At 44.3% G+C, this 17630-nt stretch overlaps 1 protein-coding gene across 2 annotated transcripts in view; it reads left to right on the top strand.

The window, feature by feature from the left end:
• Positions 1 to 17630, top strand: part of col15a1a (collagen, type XV, alpha 1a) — a 116084-nt gene that overhangs the window by 38953 nt on the left and 59501 nt on the right. For both annotated transcript variants that reach the window (XM_079601117.1, XM_079601118.1), the window contains exon 3: positions 13691 to 14238. In XM_079601117.1, coding sequence (XP_079457243.1) covers positions 13691 to 14238 — 548 coding nt within the window. The remainder of the gene's footprint in view (positions 1 to 13690; positions 14239 to 17630) is intronic.

The raw sequence follows: 17630 nt of genomic DNA, 5'->3' as shown, positions 1-17630 counted from the left end.
TTCAGAAACTTTGAAGGTCTGGGGCTGGATAAGTCTTTGTTCTGGATGAACCTCAAGAAGTTGTCGATATCTAAGCTACCAATCTTTTACTGTAATTTATTCAAAGTATGGTCATGTTTTAAAGTATTGAGAAGTGAAAAAACAGATTCCTTGTACTGGACATTGCAAGAACCGTTGATTTGTGGCTCACGTTTTGATGTTTCAAATGAAGGATGTTTTCCTGCTCTGATGGACTTACTTATGAAATCTCACATCATTACTCTTGGGACTCTAATTCGCATAACTGGACCTGTTTTATCTGACACCAAGACAATGGAAGGAATGATGAAGATGAGGTCAACACGGGTGTTAAATCAGCTGTTGTCTAAATGGAAAGAAGCGATTACTGATGAAGAGTTGAAAATGATCAAAGACTATGAGGAAGGGTGCATTCAACCAAAGGAGGACGATCCTTTTCCGAATCTGTCTTTAATGCCTGATTTAGAAATGTGTACAGGTTTTTTCTTGGAATGTAATGATTTAAGTTTATTAGGAGAAAGAAAAGCATCTAGTAAGGAAATGTATGAATGTTGTGTTAAAGCATTTAATAAGAAGACTCTTGATGGAAAGATAGACACACCGTGGCGTAATGTTTTACATCTAAGTGAAAATACAAGACCTAAATGGGGGGCACTTTATAAGTCACCATTGCTTAAAAAAACAGGGGATTTGCAATGGAGAGTTTTGCATGGGACTATAGCGGTTAATGCATTTGTTTCAGTGATAAACCGTGAAGTTAATCCTGAATGTCCATTTTGTTTACAAAGGGAAACTGTTTTTCACACTTTTATGCATTGCAGTAGATTAGGGCCTTTGTTTACTTTTTTACACGATGTATTTAAGCAATTTGATGAAGTGTTCTCCATGGAGATTTTTATTTGTGGTTTTAAGTACTCAAGAAATCGGTCTTGTGAATGTCAGTTGCTTAATTTCTTTTTGGGTCAAGCAAAAATGGCAATCTATGTAAGCAGAAAAAGCAAGATTGAAAAGGATTCTGATGTAGATGTAGTACTGCTTTTCTCATTGTTGGTGAAATCTAGAGTAGTAGTTGATTTCCGGTATTATGATGACACAAACAATTTAATGATGTTTGAACAAAGGTGGTGTATAAAAGACGTTCTGTGTAACGTTGATAATAATATTCTGACTTTTAGTAGTATTTGGTGAGTTTTAGAAACTAAGCTGTATTCTCTTGTGTGACCTGAATTGTAATAAAAGGTATTTTAAAATTCAAATTCTCTCTCTCTCTCTCTCTCTCTCTCTCTCTCTCTCTCTCTCTCTCTCTCTCTCTCTCTCTCTCTCTCTCTCTCTCTCTCTCTCTCTCTCTCTCTCTCTCTCTCTCTCTCTCTCTCTCTCCCTCTGTCTCTCTCTCTCTCTCTCTCTCCCTCTCTCTCTCTCTCTCTCTCTCTCTCTCTCTCTCTCCCTCTCTCTCTCTCTCCCTCCCCCTCTCCCTCTCTCTCTCTCTCTCTCTCTCTCTCTCTCTCTCTCTCTCTGATGAAATGTTTGCATTGTAAATTGCACTTGAAAGGATTTTATGCTACTTTGCACTTTGAAGCAAATTAAGCAAGCAGGCGAGAGGCTGGTGTAAATGTTTGTGAAGAAATGTAGCATTCCCAAGTGTGTGTGTGTTTGTGTGTGTGTTCGTGTGTGTTCGTGTTCACACTGACCTGCACCTGTGTGTGTGAGTGTGTGTGTCTGTGTTTGTGTGACTTCATACGGACCTGCACCTGTGTGTGTGTGTGTGTGTGTGGACCTGTGCTGCTTCCTGTCACTGATTCACACACTCTTGTCGATAATCACCCGCCGGTCATGTGACCCGACAGACTCTGTTCATACTTTCCTCAGCTAAAGGACATTTATTACTCAGAATGGCACAGAACTGACACTCAGTGAGTGATTTCACAAAGTGTGTATTATTCCACACAGCAGACGTCATGAGGGCGTTTTGGAGCAACTGCTGAACTTCGCAATATTTTCCCAGATTTCCTCACTGGTGTTCTCGAGAAGGAAAACCTCAGGCTGGAGGAGAACTATGTCGAGCGGAGAGAGTTTGTGTAACTGATGCTGTGTGAAACTCACAAAGAACATTTACTTTATCAGTCTCTTTGAGAAATAAAAATATCTGAAAATGAAGTATTTAAAGGAGAACTCCAGTCAATTTTAACATTGAGGTAATTTTTTGGTAAATTTGGAGTGCTGTCAATACAGAGAACAACGACAAAAATCGGTGTTGCCTACACAGTGTTATCCTCTTTTTAAAATTTGCACCCTGTTGACTTCAATGGGGCAAGTTTTAAACCTGCTTTTATCCTCTTAACATCCTTGATGTGTCATTACAAGTGCTCAGCCATGTTGAGTGATTCCTTCCGAGTGAACACAGTGAATCTGACTGCAGTAGATGTGAAAAATATGAATAAAAATGATGTTATTTCAGCCAGCGCAAATACCTCTATTTACATCCTGTTTTCGGTCGAAGTCCAAAGTAGTCGATTGTCGAGTTCACACGCGTGATCATTGGTAACTAAACCTATGCGCGTGAACTCGACTACTTTGGACTGTAACGCTCACGTTACAGTGTGTTACAGTGCGTTACAGTGCGTTACAGTGCGTTACAGTGGGTTACAGTGCGTTACAGTGGGTTACAGTGCGTTACAGTGGGTTACAGTGTGTAGCAGTGGGTTACAGTGGGTTACAGTGCGTTACAGTGCGTTACAGTGGGTTACAGTGGGTTACAGTGGGTTACAGTGGGTTACAGTGCGTTACAGTGGGTTACAGTGGGTTACAGTGCGTTACAGTGCGTTACAGTGTGTTACAGTGTGTTACAGTGCGTTACAGTGTGTAGCAGTGCGTTACAGTGGGTTACAGTGCGTTACAGTGGGTTACAGTGGGTTACAGTGCGTTACAGTGCGTTACAGTGCATTACAGTGGGTTACAGTGGGTTACAGTGTGTTACAGTGTGTTACAGTGCGTTACAGTGGGTTACAGTGCGTTACAGTGTGTTACAGTGCGTTACAGTGGGTTACAGTGCGTTACAGTGCGTTACAGTGCGTTACAGTGTGTCACAGTGCGTTACAGTGGGTTACAGTGTGTTACAGTGCGTTAAAGTGCGTTACAGTGGGTTACAGTGCGTTACAGTGGGTTACAGTGCGTTACAGTGTGTTACAGTGCGTTACAGTGGGTTACAGTGTGTTACAGTGCGTTAAAGTGCGTTACAGTGGGTTACAGTGAGTTACAGTGCGTTACAGTGGGTTACAGTGTGTTACAGTGCGTTACAGTGCGTTACAGTGTGTTACAGTGCGTTACAGTGGGTTACAGTGAGTTACAGTGCGTTACAGTGCGTTACAGTGTGTTACAGTGCGTTACAGTGTGTTACAGTGCGTTACAGTGGGTTACAGTGCGTTACAGTGCGTTACAGTGTGTTACAGTGAGTTACAGTGAGTTACAGTGGGTTACAGTGCGTTAAAGTGGGTTACAGTGGGTTACAGTGGGTTACAGTGGGTTACAGTGCGTTACAGTGGGTTACAGTGCGTTACAGTGCGTTACAGTGCGTTACAGTGGGTTACAGTGCGTTAAAGTGCGTTAAAGTGGGTTACAGTGCGTTACAGTGCGTTACAGTGGGTTACAGTGCGTTACAGTGCGTTACAGTGAGTTACAGTGGGTTACAGTGCGTTACAGTGTGTTACAGTGTGTTACAGTGGGTTACAGTGCGTTACAGCGGGTTACAGTGCGTTACAGTGTGTTACAGTGGGTAGAAGTGGGTTACAGTGGGTTACAGTGTGTTACAGTGTGTTACAGTGGGTTACAGTGCGTTACAGCGGGTTACAGTGCGTTACAGTGTGTTACAGTGTGTTACAGTGGGTTACAGTGCGTTACAGCGGGTTACAGTGCGTTACAGTGTGTTACAGTGGGTAGAAGTGGGTTACAGCGGGTTACAGTGCGTTACAGTGTGTTACAGTGGGTAGAAGTGGGTTACAGTGGGTTACAGTGTGTTACAGTGGGTTACAATAGTTAAATTAATGTTAACAGTTGACGAATATATTCAGATCTGGCTTTTTCAACCGTCACAATATAGGACAACACAAGATCCCTGAGAGAAAGCCTGTGCACCTCAAGGCTAGTGGATTTCCACAAGCGTTCAGTCTTTCGACATAGTCTCTTAAGATTTAAAGTGGGTTACAGTGGGTTACAGTGCGTTACAGTGCGTTACAGTGGGTTACAGTGGGTTACAGTGGGTTACAGTGCGTTAATGTGCGTTAAAGTGCATTACAGTGCGTTACAGTGGGTTACAGTGCGTTACTGTGCGTTACAGTCAGTGTGTTACAGTGCGTTACAGTGGGTTACAGTGGGTTACAGTATGTTACAGTGTGTTACAGTGCGTTACAGTGGGTTACAGTGGGTTACAGTGCGTTACAGTGGGTTACAGTGGGTTACAGTGCGTTACAGTGCGTTACAGTGCGTTACTGTGCGTTACAGTCAGTGTGTTACAGTGCGTTACAGTGCGTTACAGTGCGTTACAGTGGGTTACAGTGTGTAGCAGTGGGTTACAGTGCGTTACAGTGCGTTACAGTGGGTTACAGTGCGTTACAGTGGGTTCCAGTGGGTTACAGTGGGTTACAGTGCGTTACAGTGGGTTACAGTGGGTTACAGTGCGTTACAGTGGGTTACAGTGCGTTACAGTGGGTTCCAGTGGGTTACAGTGGGTTACAGTGCGTTACAGTGGGTTACAGTGCGTTACAGTGCGTTACAGTGGGTTACAGTGCGTTACAGTGCGTTACAGTGGGTTACAGTGGGTTACAGTGCGTTACAGTGCGTTACAGTGGGTTACAGTGGGTTACAGTGGGTTACAGTGCGTTACAGTGGGTTACAGTGCGTTACAGTGGGTTACAGTGGGTTACAGTGGGTTACAGTGGGTTACAGTGGGTTACAGTGAGTTACAGTGGGTTACAGTGGGTTACAGTGCGTTACAGTGGGTTACAGTGCGTTACAGTGCGTTACAGTGTGTTACAGTGCGTTACAGTGGGTTACAGTGCATTACAGTGGGTTACAGTGGGTTACAGTGCGTTACAGTGGGTTACAGTGCGTTACAGTGGGTTACAGTGGGTTACAGTGGGTTACAGTGGGTTACAGTGCGTTACAGTGGGTTACAGTGTGTTACAGTGCGTTACAGTGCGTTACAGTGTGTTACAGTGCGTTACAGTGGGTAGCAGTGGGTTACAGTGTGTAGCAGTGGGTTACAGTGCGTTACAGTGCGTTACAGTGGGTTACAGTGCGTTACAGTGGGTTACAGTGCGTTACAGTGGGTTCCAGTGGGTTACAGTGGGTTACAGTGGGTTACAGTGCGTTACAGTGGGTTAAAGTGGGTTACAGTGCGTTACAGTGGGTTACAGTGGGTTACAGTGCATTACAGTGGGTTACAGTGGGTTACAGTGGGTTACAGTGGGTTACAGTGCGTTACAGTGCGTTACAGTGGGTTAAAGTGCGTTAAAGTGGGTAGCAGTGGGTTACAGTGTGTAGCAGTGGGTTACAGTGTGTTACAGTGGGTTACAGTGGGTTACAGTGGGTTACAGTGGGTTACAGTGCGTTAAAGTGGGTAGCAGTGGGTTACAGTGGGTTACAGTGGGTTACAGTGGGTTACAGTGCGTTACAGTGCGTTACAGTGCGTTACTGTGCGTTACAGTCAGTGTGTTACAGTGCGTTACAGTGCGTTACAGTGCGTTACAGTGGGTTACAGTGTGTAGCAGTGGGTTACAGTGCGTTACAGTGCGTTACAGTGGGTTACAGTGCGTTACAGTGGGTTCCAGTGGGTTACAGTGGGTTACAGTGCGTTACAGTGGGTTACAGTGGGTTACAGTGCGTTACAGTGGGTTACAGTGCGTTACAGTGGGTTAAAGTGGGTTACAGTGGGTTACAGTGGGTTAATAGTGGGTTACAGTGGGTTACAGTGGGTTACAGTGGGTTACAGTGCATTACAGTGGGTTACAGTGGGTTACAGTGGGTTACAGTGCGTTACAGTGCGTTACAGTGGGTTAAAGTGCGTTAAAGTGGGTAGCAGTGGGTTACAGTGTGTAGCAGTGGGTTACAGTGTGTTACAGTGGGTTACAGTGGGTTACAGTGGGTTACAGTGGGTTACAGTGCGTTAAAGTGGGTAGCAGTGGGTTACAGTGTGTAGCAGTGCGTTACAGTGGGTTACAGTGGGTTACAGTGGGTTACAGTGGGTTACAGTGCGTTACAGTGGGTTACAGTGTGTAGCAGTGGGTTACAGTGTGTTACAGTGGGTTACAGTGCGTTACAGTGGGTTACAGTGGGTTACAGTGCGTTAAAGTGGGTAGCAGTGGGTTACAGTGTGTAGCAGTGCGTTACAGTGGGTTACAGTGCGTTACAGTGGGTTACAGTGGGTTACAGTGGGTTACAGTGCGTTACAGTGGGTTACAGTGCGTTAAAGTGCGTTACAGTGCGTTAAAGTGCGTTACAGTGCGTTACATTGCGTTACAGTGTGTTACAGTGGGTTACAGTGCGTTACAGTGCATTACAGTGGGTTACAGTGGGTTACAGTGCGTTACAGTGCGTTACAGTGTGTTACAGTGCGTTACAGTGGGTAGCAGTGGGTTACAGTGTGTAGCAGTGGGTTACAGTGTGTTACAGTGCGTTACAGTGTGTTACAGTGCGTCACAGTGCGTTACAGTGCGTTACAGTGTGTTACAGTGCGTTACAGTGTGAAGAAGGGGATGCTGGGAATTGTTGGGGAATGCTGGACTCTTGAGTTTGGGTTAGGGTAATTGTTCAGAGACTGTGATATGGCTGGTCTGGCTTCGTCTCTCGTGTCCTGAAGCCGAGGTCAGCGACGCTAAACACATTATAAACCGCACGATTCGCCAAGTGTGACCAGAAACATATGATGTTGAGCTCATTGCACTTTTATTCACATTGCATGCGTTATACTAATTTATGTATTTTTTGTTAAACATTTGGTGTTCATCAAGTGACAATCCTCAGGAATGATGAAAGCACGTCCTCCGCTCTGCTCGCTCACTCGAGGCTCATGGGAAGGCTCTGTAGACCTTCGACTCTACAGACTCAGGCCAATGCCAATACCTCACTCTGGACTGAAGAGATCCTTCACTCTGCCTTCGCTCTTTTACACCGCTACTCATATACTGGAATCCAGGAAATCCCTGAGAGACACGATCCGCACGATACTTTCCTGTAAAGCACACGTGACTAACGGAACGGCACTATTCATTTATTTATTCTATGCACATTGGTTTATAATGGGCTTTTTTGATGTATTTAAAGCATCTAAAACATTTATTTTTTAAACAGATTGTGATTGGAATAGTTAGTCATATTAGGCCAAAAAAAGCTCCATTGTGTACATTTACAAATCAGTAAACTTCAATTTAGAGTCTTTTTTTTACCATGTTGTAGTGTTTTAATTTTAAAAGCTTAACATTTTAATTTCATTATTTAACCCAGCCTAGATTCAGCAAAGCGTATTCCAAACCTCGTCCGGCTCTTTTAGCGAGTCCTGTGGTCACATGATCAACACAAGCCCTTCAACCTTTGGTCCATTCCACAGAAAACATTCCCAATAAGCAGTAATGTGCTCCTGTTTACTCCTCCTGACACTGAGAGCCCAATAACTCAAACCTGCATCTCTTCATCAGCAGCGTGTGGTGTCGATCTTCAGGCCTCACATCTGCTCTGGACTCATAAAACTGCAATAAACACTCAAATGTCTTCATACTTCTAAGCGTTTCCACTAGTTGCACAACAGACTGGTGAAACTAGGAAAATCTATAGAGTCTTTGATTTATGAATGGCCAAATGTGCGCAAGTCAATAAATTATGAACAGATTATTGCTGTCATTATTGTGTGTGTTTAGATGCACAGCTAAAGTTTTACCGGTTCATATGCATGTAAGCATTTACACTGTGACGCATGCAAGTCTCAAAACTCAAAGCTATGCATTAATTCATGCATGTAAAGAAGTAAACATTTCATATGACCTTTTCCTCATTGTGTGTAGTTGTGTTGGAGTCACGATGGTGTGTGTGTTGGAGTCGAGATGGTGTGTGTAGTTGTGTTGGAGTCGAGATGGTGTGTGTAGTTGTGTTGGAGTCAAGATAGTGTGTAGTGTTGGAGTTGAGATGGTGTGTGTAGTTGTGTTAGAGTCACGATGGTGTGTGTAGTTGTGTTAGAGTCATGATGGTGTGTGTAGTTGTGTTGGAGTCGAGATGGTGTGTGTAGTTGTGTTGAAGTCAAGATAGTGTGTAGTGTTGGAGTCGAGATGGTGTGTGTAGTTGTGTTGGAGTCGAGATGGTGTGTGTAGTTGTGTTGGAGTCGAGATGGTGTGTGTAGTTGTGTTGGAGTCGAGATGGTGTGTGTAGTTGTGTTGGAGTCGAGATGGTGTGTGTAGTTGTGTTGGAGTCGAGATGGTGTGTGTAGTTGTGTTGGAGTCGAGATGGTGTGTGTAGTTGTGTTGGAGTCGAGATAGTGTGTGTAGTTGTGTTGGAGTCGAGATGGTGTGTGTAGTTGTGTTGAAGTTGAGATGGTGTGTGTAGTTGTGTTGGAGTCGAGATGGTGTGTGTAGTTGTGTTGGAGTCGAGATGGTGTGTGTAGTTGTGTTGGAGTCGAGATGGTGTGTGTAGTTGTGTTGGAGTCGAGATGGTGTGTGTAGTTGTGTTGGAGTCGAGATGGTGTGTGTAGTTGTGTTGGAGTCGAGATGGTGTGTGTAGTTGTGTTGGAGTCGAGATGGTGTGTGTAGTTGTGTTGAAGTTGAGATGGTGTGTGTAGTTGTGTTGGAGTCGAGATGGTGTGTGTAGTTGTGTTGGAGTCGAGATGGTGTGTGTAGTTGTGTTGGAGTCGAGATGGTGTGTGTAGTTGTGTTGGAGTCGAGATGGGAATCCTGGTTTCATTAAGCGTCTGTCGCTCCACCCTGCAGATGTGGAGTCCACTGATAGTCTGCTCAACTTCAGCATTTCTGTTGTTGATTAACAACATGAACATTAATTTTTTCCATCCGTTACTGGTGTCAGTGAAGGTTACTGGTGTCAGTGAGGGTTACTGGTGTCAGTGAAGGTTACTGGTGTCAGTGAGGGTTACTGGTGTCAGTGAGGGTTACTGGTGTCAGTGAGGGTTACTGGTGTCAGTGAAGGTTACTGGTGTCAGTGAAGGTTACTGGTGTCAGTGAAGGTTACTGGTGTCAGTGAGGGTTACTGGTGTCAGTGAGGGTTACTGGTGTCAGTGAGGGTTACTGGTGTCAGTGAGGGTTACTGGTGTCAGTGAGGGTTACTGGTGTCAGTGAGGGTTACTGGTGTCAGTGAAGGTTACTGGTGTCAGTGAGGGTTACTGGTGTCAGTGAGGGTTACTGGTGTCAGTGAGGGTTACTGGTGTCAGTGAGGGTTACTGGTGTCAGTGAAGGTTACTGGTGTCAGGGAAGAGTCTCTTTATTCATTATATTTAGAACAGCTGCAGTGAAATCTTGTGTATAAACACTTCACTTTGGTTGACATGACTCATGAATTTGTAATTTTGAAATCACGGAGGCAGCGATTATTTGTTCTGCGCAGCTTGTCAGTGAAGCACAGCTCTGTGATCAGTAAACGCTGCTCACTCTGACAGCACTGCGAGTTTGAGTCGCTTATAACGTGCATTTGAAAAAGCAACACGCATCAAACATCTTTCCAAACATGAGAAGCATTTATAAACCTCTTGTTCAACAAACTCCCTTCATAACGTCAGATGAGTGTTTTAAAACATCCTTCCGTGAGATTATGGGGATTCTTACACACATTAAGGCACACATCATATTATTTCATAGTATTCGATACAGTGATAAAAGCTATGTCAATTATCATCGAAGTAAAAATATACTTTATTATCATGTATATACCCGATAGTCTTGAAGACTATATTGTCGTAGTCGTGTGTTTATTAGTCATGTTTAATCAATCAAAGCGTTTCATCTTCTGTTTATTCAGCTACAGATAGTGTGATTTAGTCAAGAAACTGACCGACCTCTTCCAGGCTATGTGGAAATTAGAAGTCGTTCCCAAGGAGTTCAAGGATACTACTATAATCAATCTATATAAAAGGAAAGGAAATCGGCAGGACTGCGACAACCATAGAGGCATCTCCATACTATCAGTCGCTGGCAAAATCTTGGCAAGAATTCTTCTGAACCACCTAATTGTCCATCTAGACCAGGGTCTGTTACCTGAGAGTTAGTGTGGTTTCAGAAAAGACCGCGGAACCACTGACATGGTATTTACTGCTCGGCAGCTACAGGAGAAATGCCAAGAACAAAATGTTGATCTATATATGGCTTTCGTTGATCTAACAAAAGCATTCGACACAGTCAGCCGGGAGGGCCTATGGAAAATCATGGCTAAGTATGGGTGTCCAGACAAGTTCATTGGCATTGTGCGCAATCTCCATGATGGCATGATGGCCAGCGTCAGAGACCAGCAAGAACTCTCTGATCCGTTCCCAATTACAAACGGGGTGAAGCAAGGCTTCGTCTTAGCGCCAACGCTCTTCAGCGCCAACGCTCTTCAGCATGGTGTTTTCTGCCATGCTGCAAGACTCATTCCACAATTACAACACTGGGATTAACTTCATCTACCATTTTGACGGTGGGCTATTCAATCTGCGGAGGATGCAAGCCAAAACTAGAGTGGAGGACGTCACTGTTCGAGAACTTTTGTTTGCTGATGACTGTGCTCTGGCTGCTGGCTCAAATAAAGATCTACAGGACAGTATGGACCACCTCTCCTCAGCTTGCAATAACTTCGGCCTAACAATCAGCACAAAGAAGACTGAAGTCCTATACCAACCTGCTCCTGGGAAACCCTACACTGACCCAACCATCTTTGTGAATGGGCAAAAGCTTTCAGCCGTTGACAAGTTTAGTTACCTTGGTAGTATACTGTCTCGTGCTGTGCACATAGATGATGAAGTTAACATCAGGACTGTCAAGGCCAGCGCAGCCTTTGGACGTCTACGTGACTCGGTATGGGAAAGGACTGGCATCAAGCAGGAGACAAAACTGAAGGTCTCCCGGGCTGTTGTCTTACCAACCCTTCTGTATGGGTGTGAAGCCTGGACAGTTTACCAGCGCCATGCCAAATTTTTTTAATAATTTCCTCTTGAGTTGTCTGAGGAAACTGCTGAGGATCAAGTGGCAAGACCGAATCTCTGACACGGAAGTCCTCAGCAAGGCAAATATCCCCAGCATCTACACCATGCTTGCAAAGGGAACAACTGATGGACTGGCCACGTGACCAGAATGCCCTACGTGAGACTTCCAAAACAAGTCTTCTTTGGCGAGCTGAAAAATGGCAAGCGAACACAAGGTGGCCCCAAAAAGCGCTACAAGGACACCCTTAAAGCGTCCTTGAAGAGCTTTGGACTCGACCTGAAAAGCTGGGAATCCCTAGCACAGGACCGAGCTGCCTGGAGAAGAAAAGTCCAGGACGGCGCAGTCCTCTGTGAGAGTAGGAGAAGCTCCTGTGCTATCTTGAAGAGGCAGCAGCGCAAATCTACCAAGGAAGGACATGTGGCTGCACCTCAGAGCGTTACTTCCTCCCTGACCTGTCCAGTGTGCCACAGGGAATTCTGGGCTCGGATTGGCCTCTTCAGCCATCTGCGCACTCATCAAAACCCAACAAAATGACAAACGTGCCATGGTCATCATCAATTTTGATGGACGAACAAGAAAGAAGTGAGAGACGCCCTCTGGTGTTCAGATGGAGCATTTACTGCTGATCACAGAGCCGTGCTTCACTGACGAGCTGCACATAAAATAATCACAGCCACTGCCAAATCACGTGCGGTTTCAATTACATTTACATTTAGTCATTTAGCAGGCGCTTTTATCCAAAGCGACTTACAACTGAGGACTAAAATTAATCATGCAGCCATAACAATAGCTGTTTCCATCCACCTAATTTTATGCAAATATTGGGATATTGCTTGAAAAACACTGGATGGAAACGTCAAGATGTGCATGAATTTGAAAAATGCACATAAAAAAACTCATAAGCTCAATTGAGGTAGTTAATAGTTTTGATCCGATAAGAAGATAATCTACGATGGAAACACATTTACTGAATAAATCGTCTCTAATGTTGGTTTGGTGTTTCTGAAAGTCGAAGTGTGTGATCAAAATGAGTGTGTGTTCCCGAACACCAGATCCGAACGCTAGAGAACCCGACCGCGGTAACTGTGTTTCTCTGACGCTCGACACACACTCGTTATGATGGAGGGAAAAACAGCACGATTCCTGAAACTTAGTTTATTATTACTCATATTTTCTGCCAAATTTCCAGGAAGTGACGATTTTGTTATTTTGAAAAAACTAATATTTTAAGCGATATTCCAATTTTGCACACAAGTTCGTAACTTTGGATGGAAACAGCGAATGAACCTGAAATGGGAGATTCCTTAACTCCAGTTAGCATTTGGGACAGACGGCTCAGTGTTATGATGTACAGTATTTAGCATTAGTATAGCAGAAGCCCTTAGTTCTTCCATTGAGTTGTGCTGTAAGTGCTTAGATAGCAGTGGCGTTTCTTTCTTCAGGCTGTTGTGTTTCCTCACAAGCCCATTTGTACAGGCACGTTCTCCTCAGCGGTTCTATTAGCCCACGCTAACAGCTTCCAGATGATGGTGTCTCGTCACAGAGCGAGCGATTGTTTGTGCCGGTCTCCTCGACTAATCAGGACCATGTGTGGATCCCGGGCTCCAGCGAGGACTTGCGGCTCGAGCGCCGGCTGATACGGCCTCAGTCTGATGTGCTCGGCTGGATAAATGTACATGAAGCTGATCTGTGATGATCTCAGGCTTCAGGGGAGTTTTGGTTTCTCATCTGAAAGGGAGATTTTCCCTGAAAACAGAAGCCGATTGAAGTGGAGGGGAATGAAGATGTAGGACCTGGAGGGAGTTTACAGCCCCGGATGAAGTGTGTGTGTGTGTGTGTGTGTGTGTGTGTGTGTGTGTGTGGTAATAAAACTGCAGGACTGTTGGCCGCCGCTCAGCACATAAACAGGAAAATGCATGGAGTGATTATAAAGACCTTAATTTTTAGATTAATTATTAGCTGGACTGAAACTTTAAAGAAACGCTAGAGAGGGAAAGATGCTTTTACACAGGAGCTTATAATAATGTCTCATATTTTGTAAAACATGCATTGCACTCCAATTCCTCAAGCAACATTGATCATGTTCATAAATGCATAATCATAAATCATCAGATCATCATATTATACTGATTTCTGAAGGATCATGTGACACTGAAGACTGGAGTAATGATGCTGAAAATTACACTTGACTATATATTCATATACAGCCAAACCAAAAAAGATTCAGACACCAGATATAAATTTTGATATTTTTTTTTTACTATGATAAAATATGAGAAATGTTGATGGAGTCTGAAAAACTTTTGGTTTGACTGTAGAAATCAGTGGTTTTACATTGGAATAATATTTCACTGTTTTTACTGTGTTTTTGATGATGTTTTTCAGTAGTCAAATGTTAGTATGTTGCTAAGCTAACTATTATATCTAAGCTAACATTGCAAATGAGATGTTACTTGCAGAATATCCAATATTAACCGCTGATTTGTGTGTGTGTGTGTGTGTGTGTGTAGAGAGTGGCTCTGGCGGGCAGCTGGACCTGACAGAGCTCATCGGCGTGCCCTTGCCCCCGTCGGTCTCCTTCATCACCGGCTTCGAGGGATTCCCTGCGTACAGCTTCGGGCCGGACGCTAACGTGGGCCGCCTCACGCGCTCCTTCATCCCCGACCCGTTCTACCGCGACTTCGCCATCATCGTCACGGCCAAACCCAGCTCTCGTCGAGGAGGCGTGCTGTTCGCCATCACTGACGCCCTGCAGAAGCTGGTGCAGCTCGGTGTGGCGCTGGCGCCGGTGGAGGACGGGTCTCAGCGAGTGCTTCTGTACTACAGCGAGCCCGGAGACACACACACGCGCGAGGCGGCCTCCTTCAAGATGGCGGAGCTCACGGGCCGGTGGGCCAGGTTCACACTGGCGGTGCAGGGAGACGAGGTGAAGCTCTACATGGACTGTGAGGAACACCATCGTGTGGCCTTCCACCGGAGCCAACACACACTCTCCTTCCAGCCCAGCTCCGGCATCTTCATCGGGAACGCTGGAGGAACACGGATGGAGCCCTTCGTGGTGAGTTTCTCATTTAGTATTTACACACTGGTTCTGATCCAAACGCTCGCCTTCTAGAGCAGCATCTGAAAGTCCCCCTGTAGTCAATAATTGTATCCCTTAACACTCATCTTTGATCACCAAAATGACATATTTAAACGTTTTTACCTTGTAAAGAATGTCTTCATGCCTTGAAATATCTTGAATGTAACTCGACACCCTTGCCTCATTTAGTATTCACGGTTCTATGAATATGCAAATGAGCCCCACCTCCACGCACTCACTCAGAGATCCACTGGTTGGCGATCACACGTTGATCTGATTGGTTACAAGGTAGTGTGTGACGTCAGAAACACCAGCGATTTCAAGCCGTGTTTTTGAGACTGTCTTTGGTTCACTGCAGTTTTAAGCAGAAAATACTCAGCAATGCTGTCCACTTATGAACTTACACATGGTTTGTCTTAAAGCATATTAAAAACACATAAACTACATTAAAAGCTGGATTCACACCTCAGGGTTACTTTAAAGTAGTTTTTTTATTTTTTATGATAAATTATTATTTAATGTTTGTGTATACACACAGGTATGTGAGATTAGAGAGAATATTATGTATCATTATTAAATGAGATATTTTTGGAACACATCATAATTTTGCTTCGTATTGCTTGGATAAAACATGCTTAAATGTTAAATGCATTCAATGGTTAGGCCGCTCACGGGGTTTGGGACGAAGTGTTTTATGACCACGTTTGTCTGTTTAGCATCACTAACTAACTGTGTTACAGTGCAGCTTCTTCATGCCGGATCCTGTGTGTCTGTTTAAACTGAGCTTCCTCACAGCTTATAATACCATAAACCACAGTAAACTTACACAGCACATTAATCACAGTACAGGAATATTGTGATGACCATGGTTGTGCACGGTTGTTGTTGTTTTTCATAAAGGAAATCAACAAAAGACATGCATCTTCTCTAAACCCTTTAAAGTGCGTACATTAGCATGAGCCGCTCCACGTACATTAGCATGAGCAGCTCCTCAAACGCCACGACAGCTGTGTCGTATAACCGTCAGCTCAGGCGGAGACGCCAAGACATTGATTTGTGGCTCGTTCACATTCTGAACAACATTGGACAACATCACCCGCGCCACAAGACCGACAGCGTGGCAGACTGGAGACATGAGAATGGACTTGTGTTTTTTCCCCTTTTTGGACCCCTAAAGTGCATGAATTTATGTTTTCCCGTTTTATCTTCTCTCTCTCTCAAAAAGAAAAAAAAAACACTTTTAAAGTAAAGCTAATTCAAAATAGAACTTCTTCAGTTACTCTGATCATATCGTTCCAAACCTGATTTTCTTTCTGACATAAAACACACAAGGAGATGTTTAGCACAATGTCCAAGCTGCTCTTTTCCATGCAATGCAAGTACATTTACATTTATTCATTTAGCAGACGCTTTTATCCAAAGCGAGCTAAAATGAGAACAAAAGAAACAGTTCAACTAACAGTTAAACAACAAAATGCAAGTGCTATAACTCTTCACATTTTAATCTAACGCAGAACACGTAAAGTTTTTTTTTGTCTATATTAGAATAGAAGAGAAAGTGTTAGTATTACTGGATCAAGTGCTGCCGAAAAAGATGCGTCTTCAGCCGTTTCTTGAAAATGGCTACGGACTCAGCAGCTCTGGCTGAGTTAGATCATTCCTCCAGCAGGGAACAGTCATGGTGAAGGTCTGAGAAAGAGATGTTGTGCCTCTTTGAGATGGCACCACAAGACGCGGCTCGCTTGCAGAGCACAAGTTTCTGGATGACACATAAGTCTGAAGTAATGAGTTTAGGTAACAGGGAGCAGTGCCAGTGGTTGTTCTGTAGGCAACCGTCAGTGACTTGAATTTTATGGGAGCAGCAACTTGCAACCAGTGCAACTTTGTGAGGAGAGGAGTGACGTGTGCTCTCTTCTGCTTGTTAAAGACCACTCTAGCAGCAAGCTGGAAGACCATCCAGGAGAGCATTACAATAGTCCAGTCCGGATAGAACAAGTGCCTGGCCAAGGAGTTGTGTAGCTCTGATAGGAAGAGTCTGATCCTCCTAATGTTGTACAAGGCAAATCTGCATGACCGGGCAGTGCTAGCAATGTGGTCCGTGAAGATCAATTGGTCATCAATTACAACTCCAAGATTCCTGGCTGACCTTGATGGAATTATGGATGACGAGCTGAATGGTGAAGTTGTGATGAAGTGTTGGATTGGCTGGGACCACAAGTAGCTCTGTCTTCGCACTGTTGAGTTGAAGGTGGTGGTCCTTCATCCAGCCAGAGATGTCTGTCAGGCTGAGATGCGAGCAGCTACCGTCGGATCATCCGGCTGGAGTGAGAGGTAGAGTTGTGTGTCATCAGAGTAGCAGTGATAGGAGAAGCCATGTTTCTGAATCCTAGTGATGTCATGTAGATTGAGAAGTGAAGTGGTCCAAGCACTGAACCCTGAGGCACTCCAGTAGCTCGATGTTGGGTCTTAGACACCTCACTCCTCCATGACACCCTGAAGGACCCTTAGAGATAAGACTTGAACCACAGGAGTGCAGTTCCCAAGATGCCCTTCATCTTTAGGATTGACAGGAGGATCTGGTGGTTAACTGTGTCAAAGGCAGCAGATCCAGCAGGATGAGAACTGAGGATTTGGAAGCCGCTCTTGCCAGTCTCAGAGCTTCAATTACAGAGAGCAGAGCAGTCTCAGTTGAGTGTCCGCTTTTGAAGCCAGACTGATTGTTGTCCAAGAGGTTGTTCTGTGTAAGAAAAGAAGAGATATGGTTGAAAACAACTCGTTCAAGTGTTTTTGCGACGAATGGAAGAAGGGATACCGGTCTGTAATTCTCTAGATGTGCTGGATTTAGAGTGGATTTCTTAAGCAGTGGGGTTACCTGAGCCTACTTAAATGCTGTGGGAAACGTACCAGTGTAAAGATAAGTGTTTATGATGTGTGTGAGTGCGGGTATAACAGAGGAAGAAATGGCTTGAAGTAGGTTAGTGGCAATAGGATCGGACAGGTAGTAGGGCGATTGGAAAGGAGGAGTTTGGAGACTTCTGCCTCTGAAAGCAAGGAGAACGAGGGTAGAGTCTGTGTGTTAGAAAAAATCGTCAGCTGTTTGGATTGATGAAGGAGGAGGGTTAAGAAGAGCAATGCAGCGATAGCGATAGTGAAAAGTGCAGTGGCGCCAGTCATATCAGAAGCCGTTTTTACTCTACGTTTTGAAATCACATGGCCATCAGTGTTTTACAGCTGGAGTTACAGACAATGGCATCTTCCTGTTTCTATTTGATATTGGATGTTTTATATAGTTATTTGGAGTATTTTAAGGCTCATTCACACCAGGAATAAATACTGTAACAATAACTATATAAGCGTCCTCACCAGCG

Source organism: Phoxinus phoxinus (genome assembly GCF_949152265.1).
Source record: "Phoxinus phoxinus genome assembly, chromosome: 24".
Classification (NCBI taxonomy): Eukaryota; Metazoa; Chordata; class Actinopteri; order Cypriniformes; family Leuciscidae; genus Phoxinus; species Phoxinus phoxinus.
The sequence above is the reverse complement of the archived record's forward strand: the minus strand, read 5'-3'. Positions and strand labels throughout refer to the sequence as shown.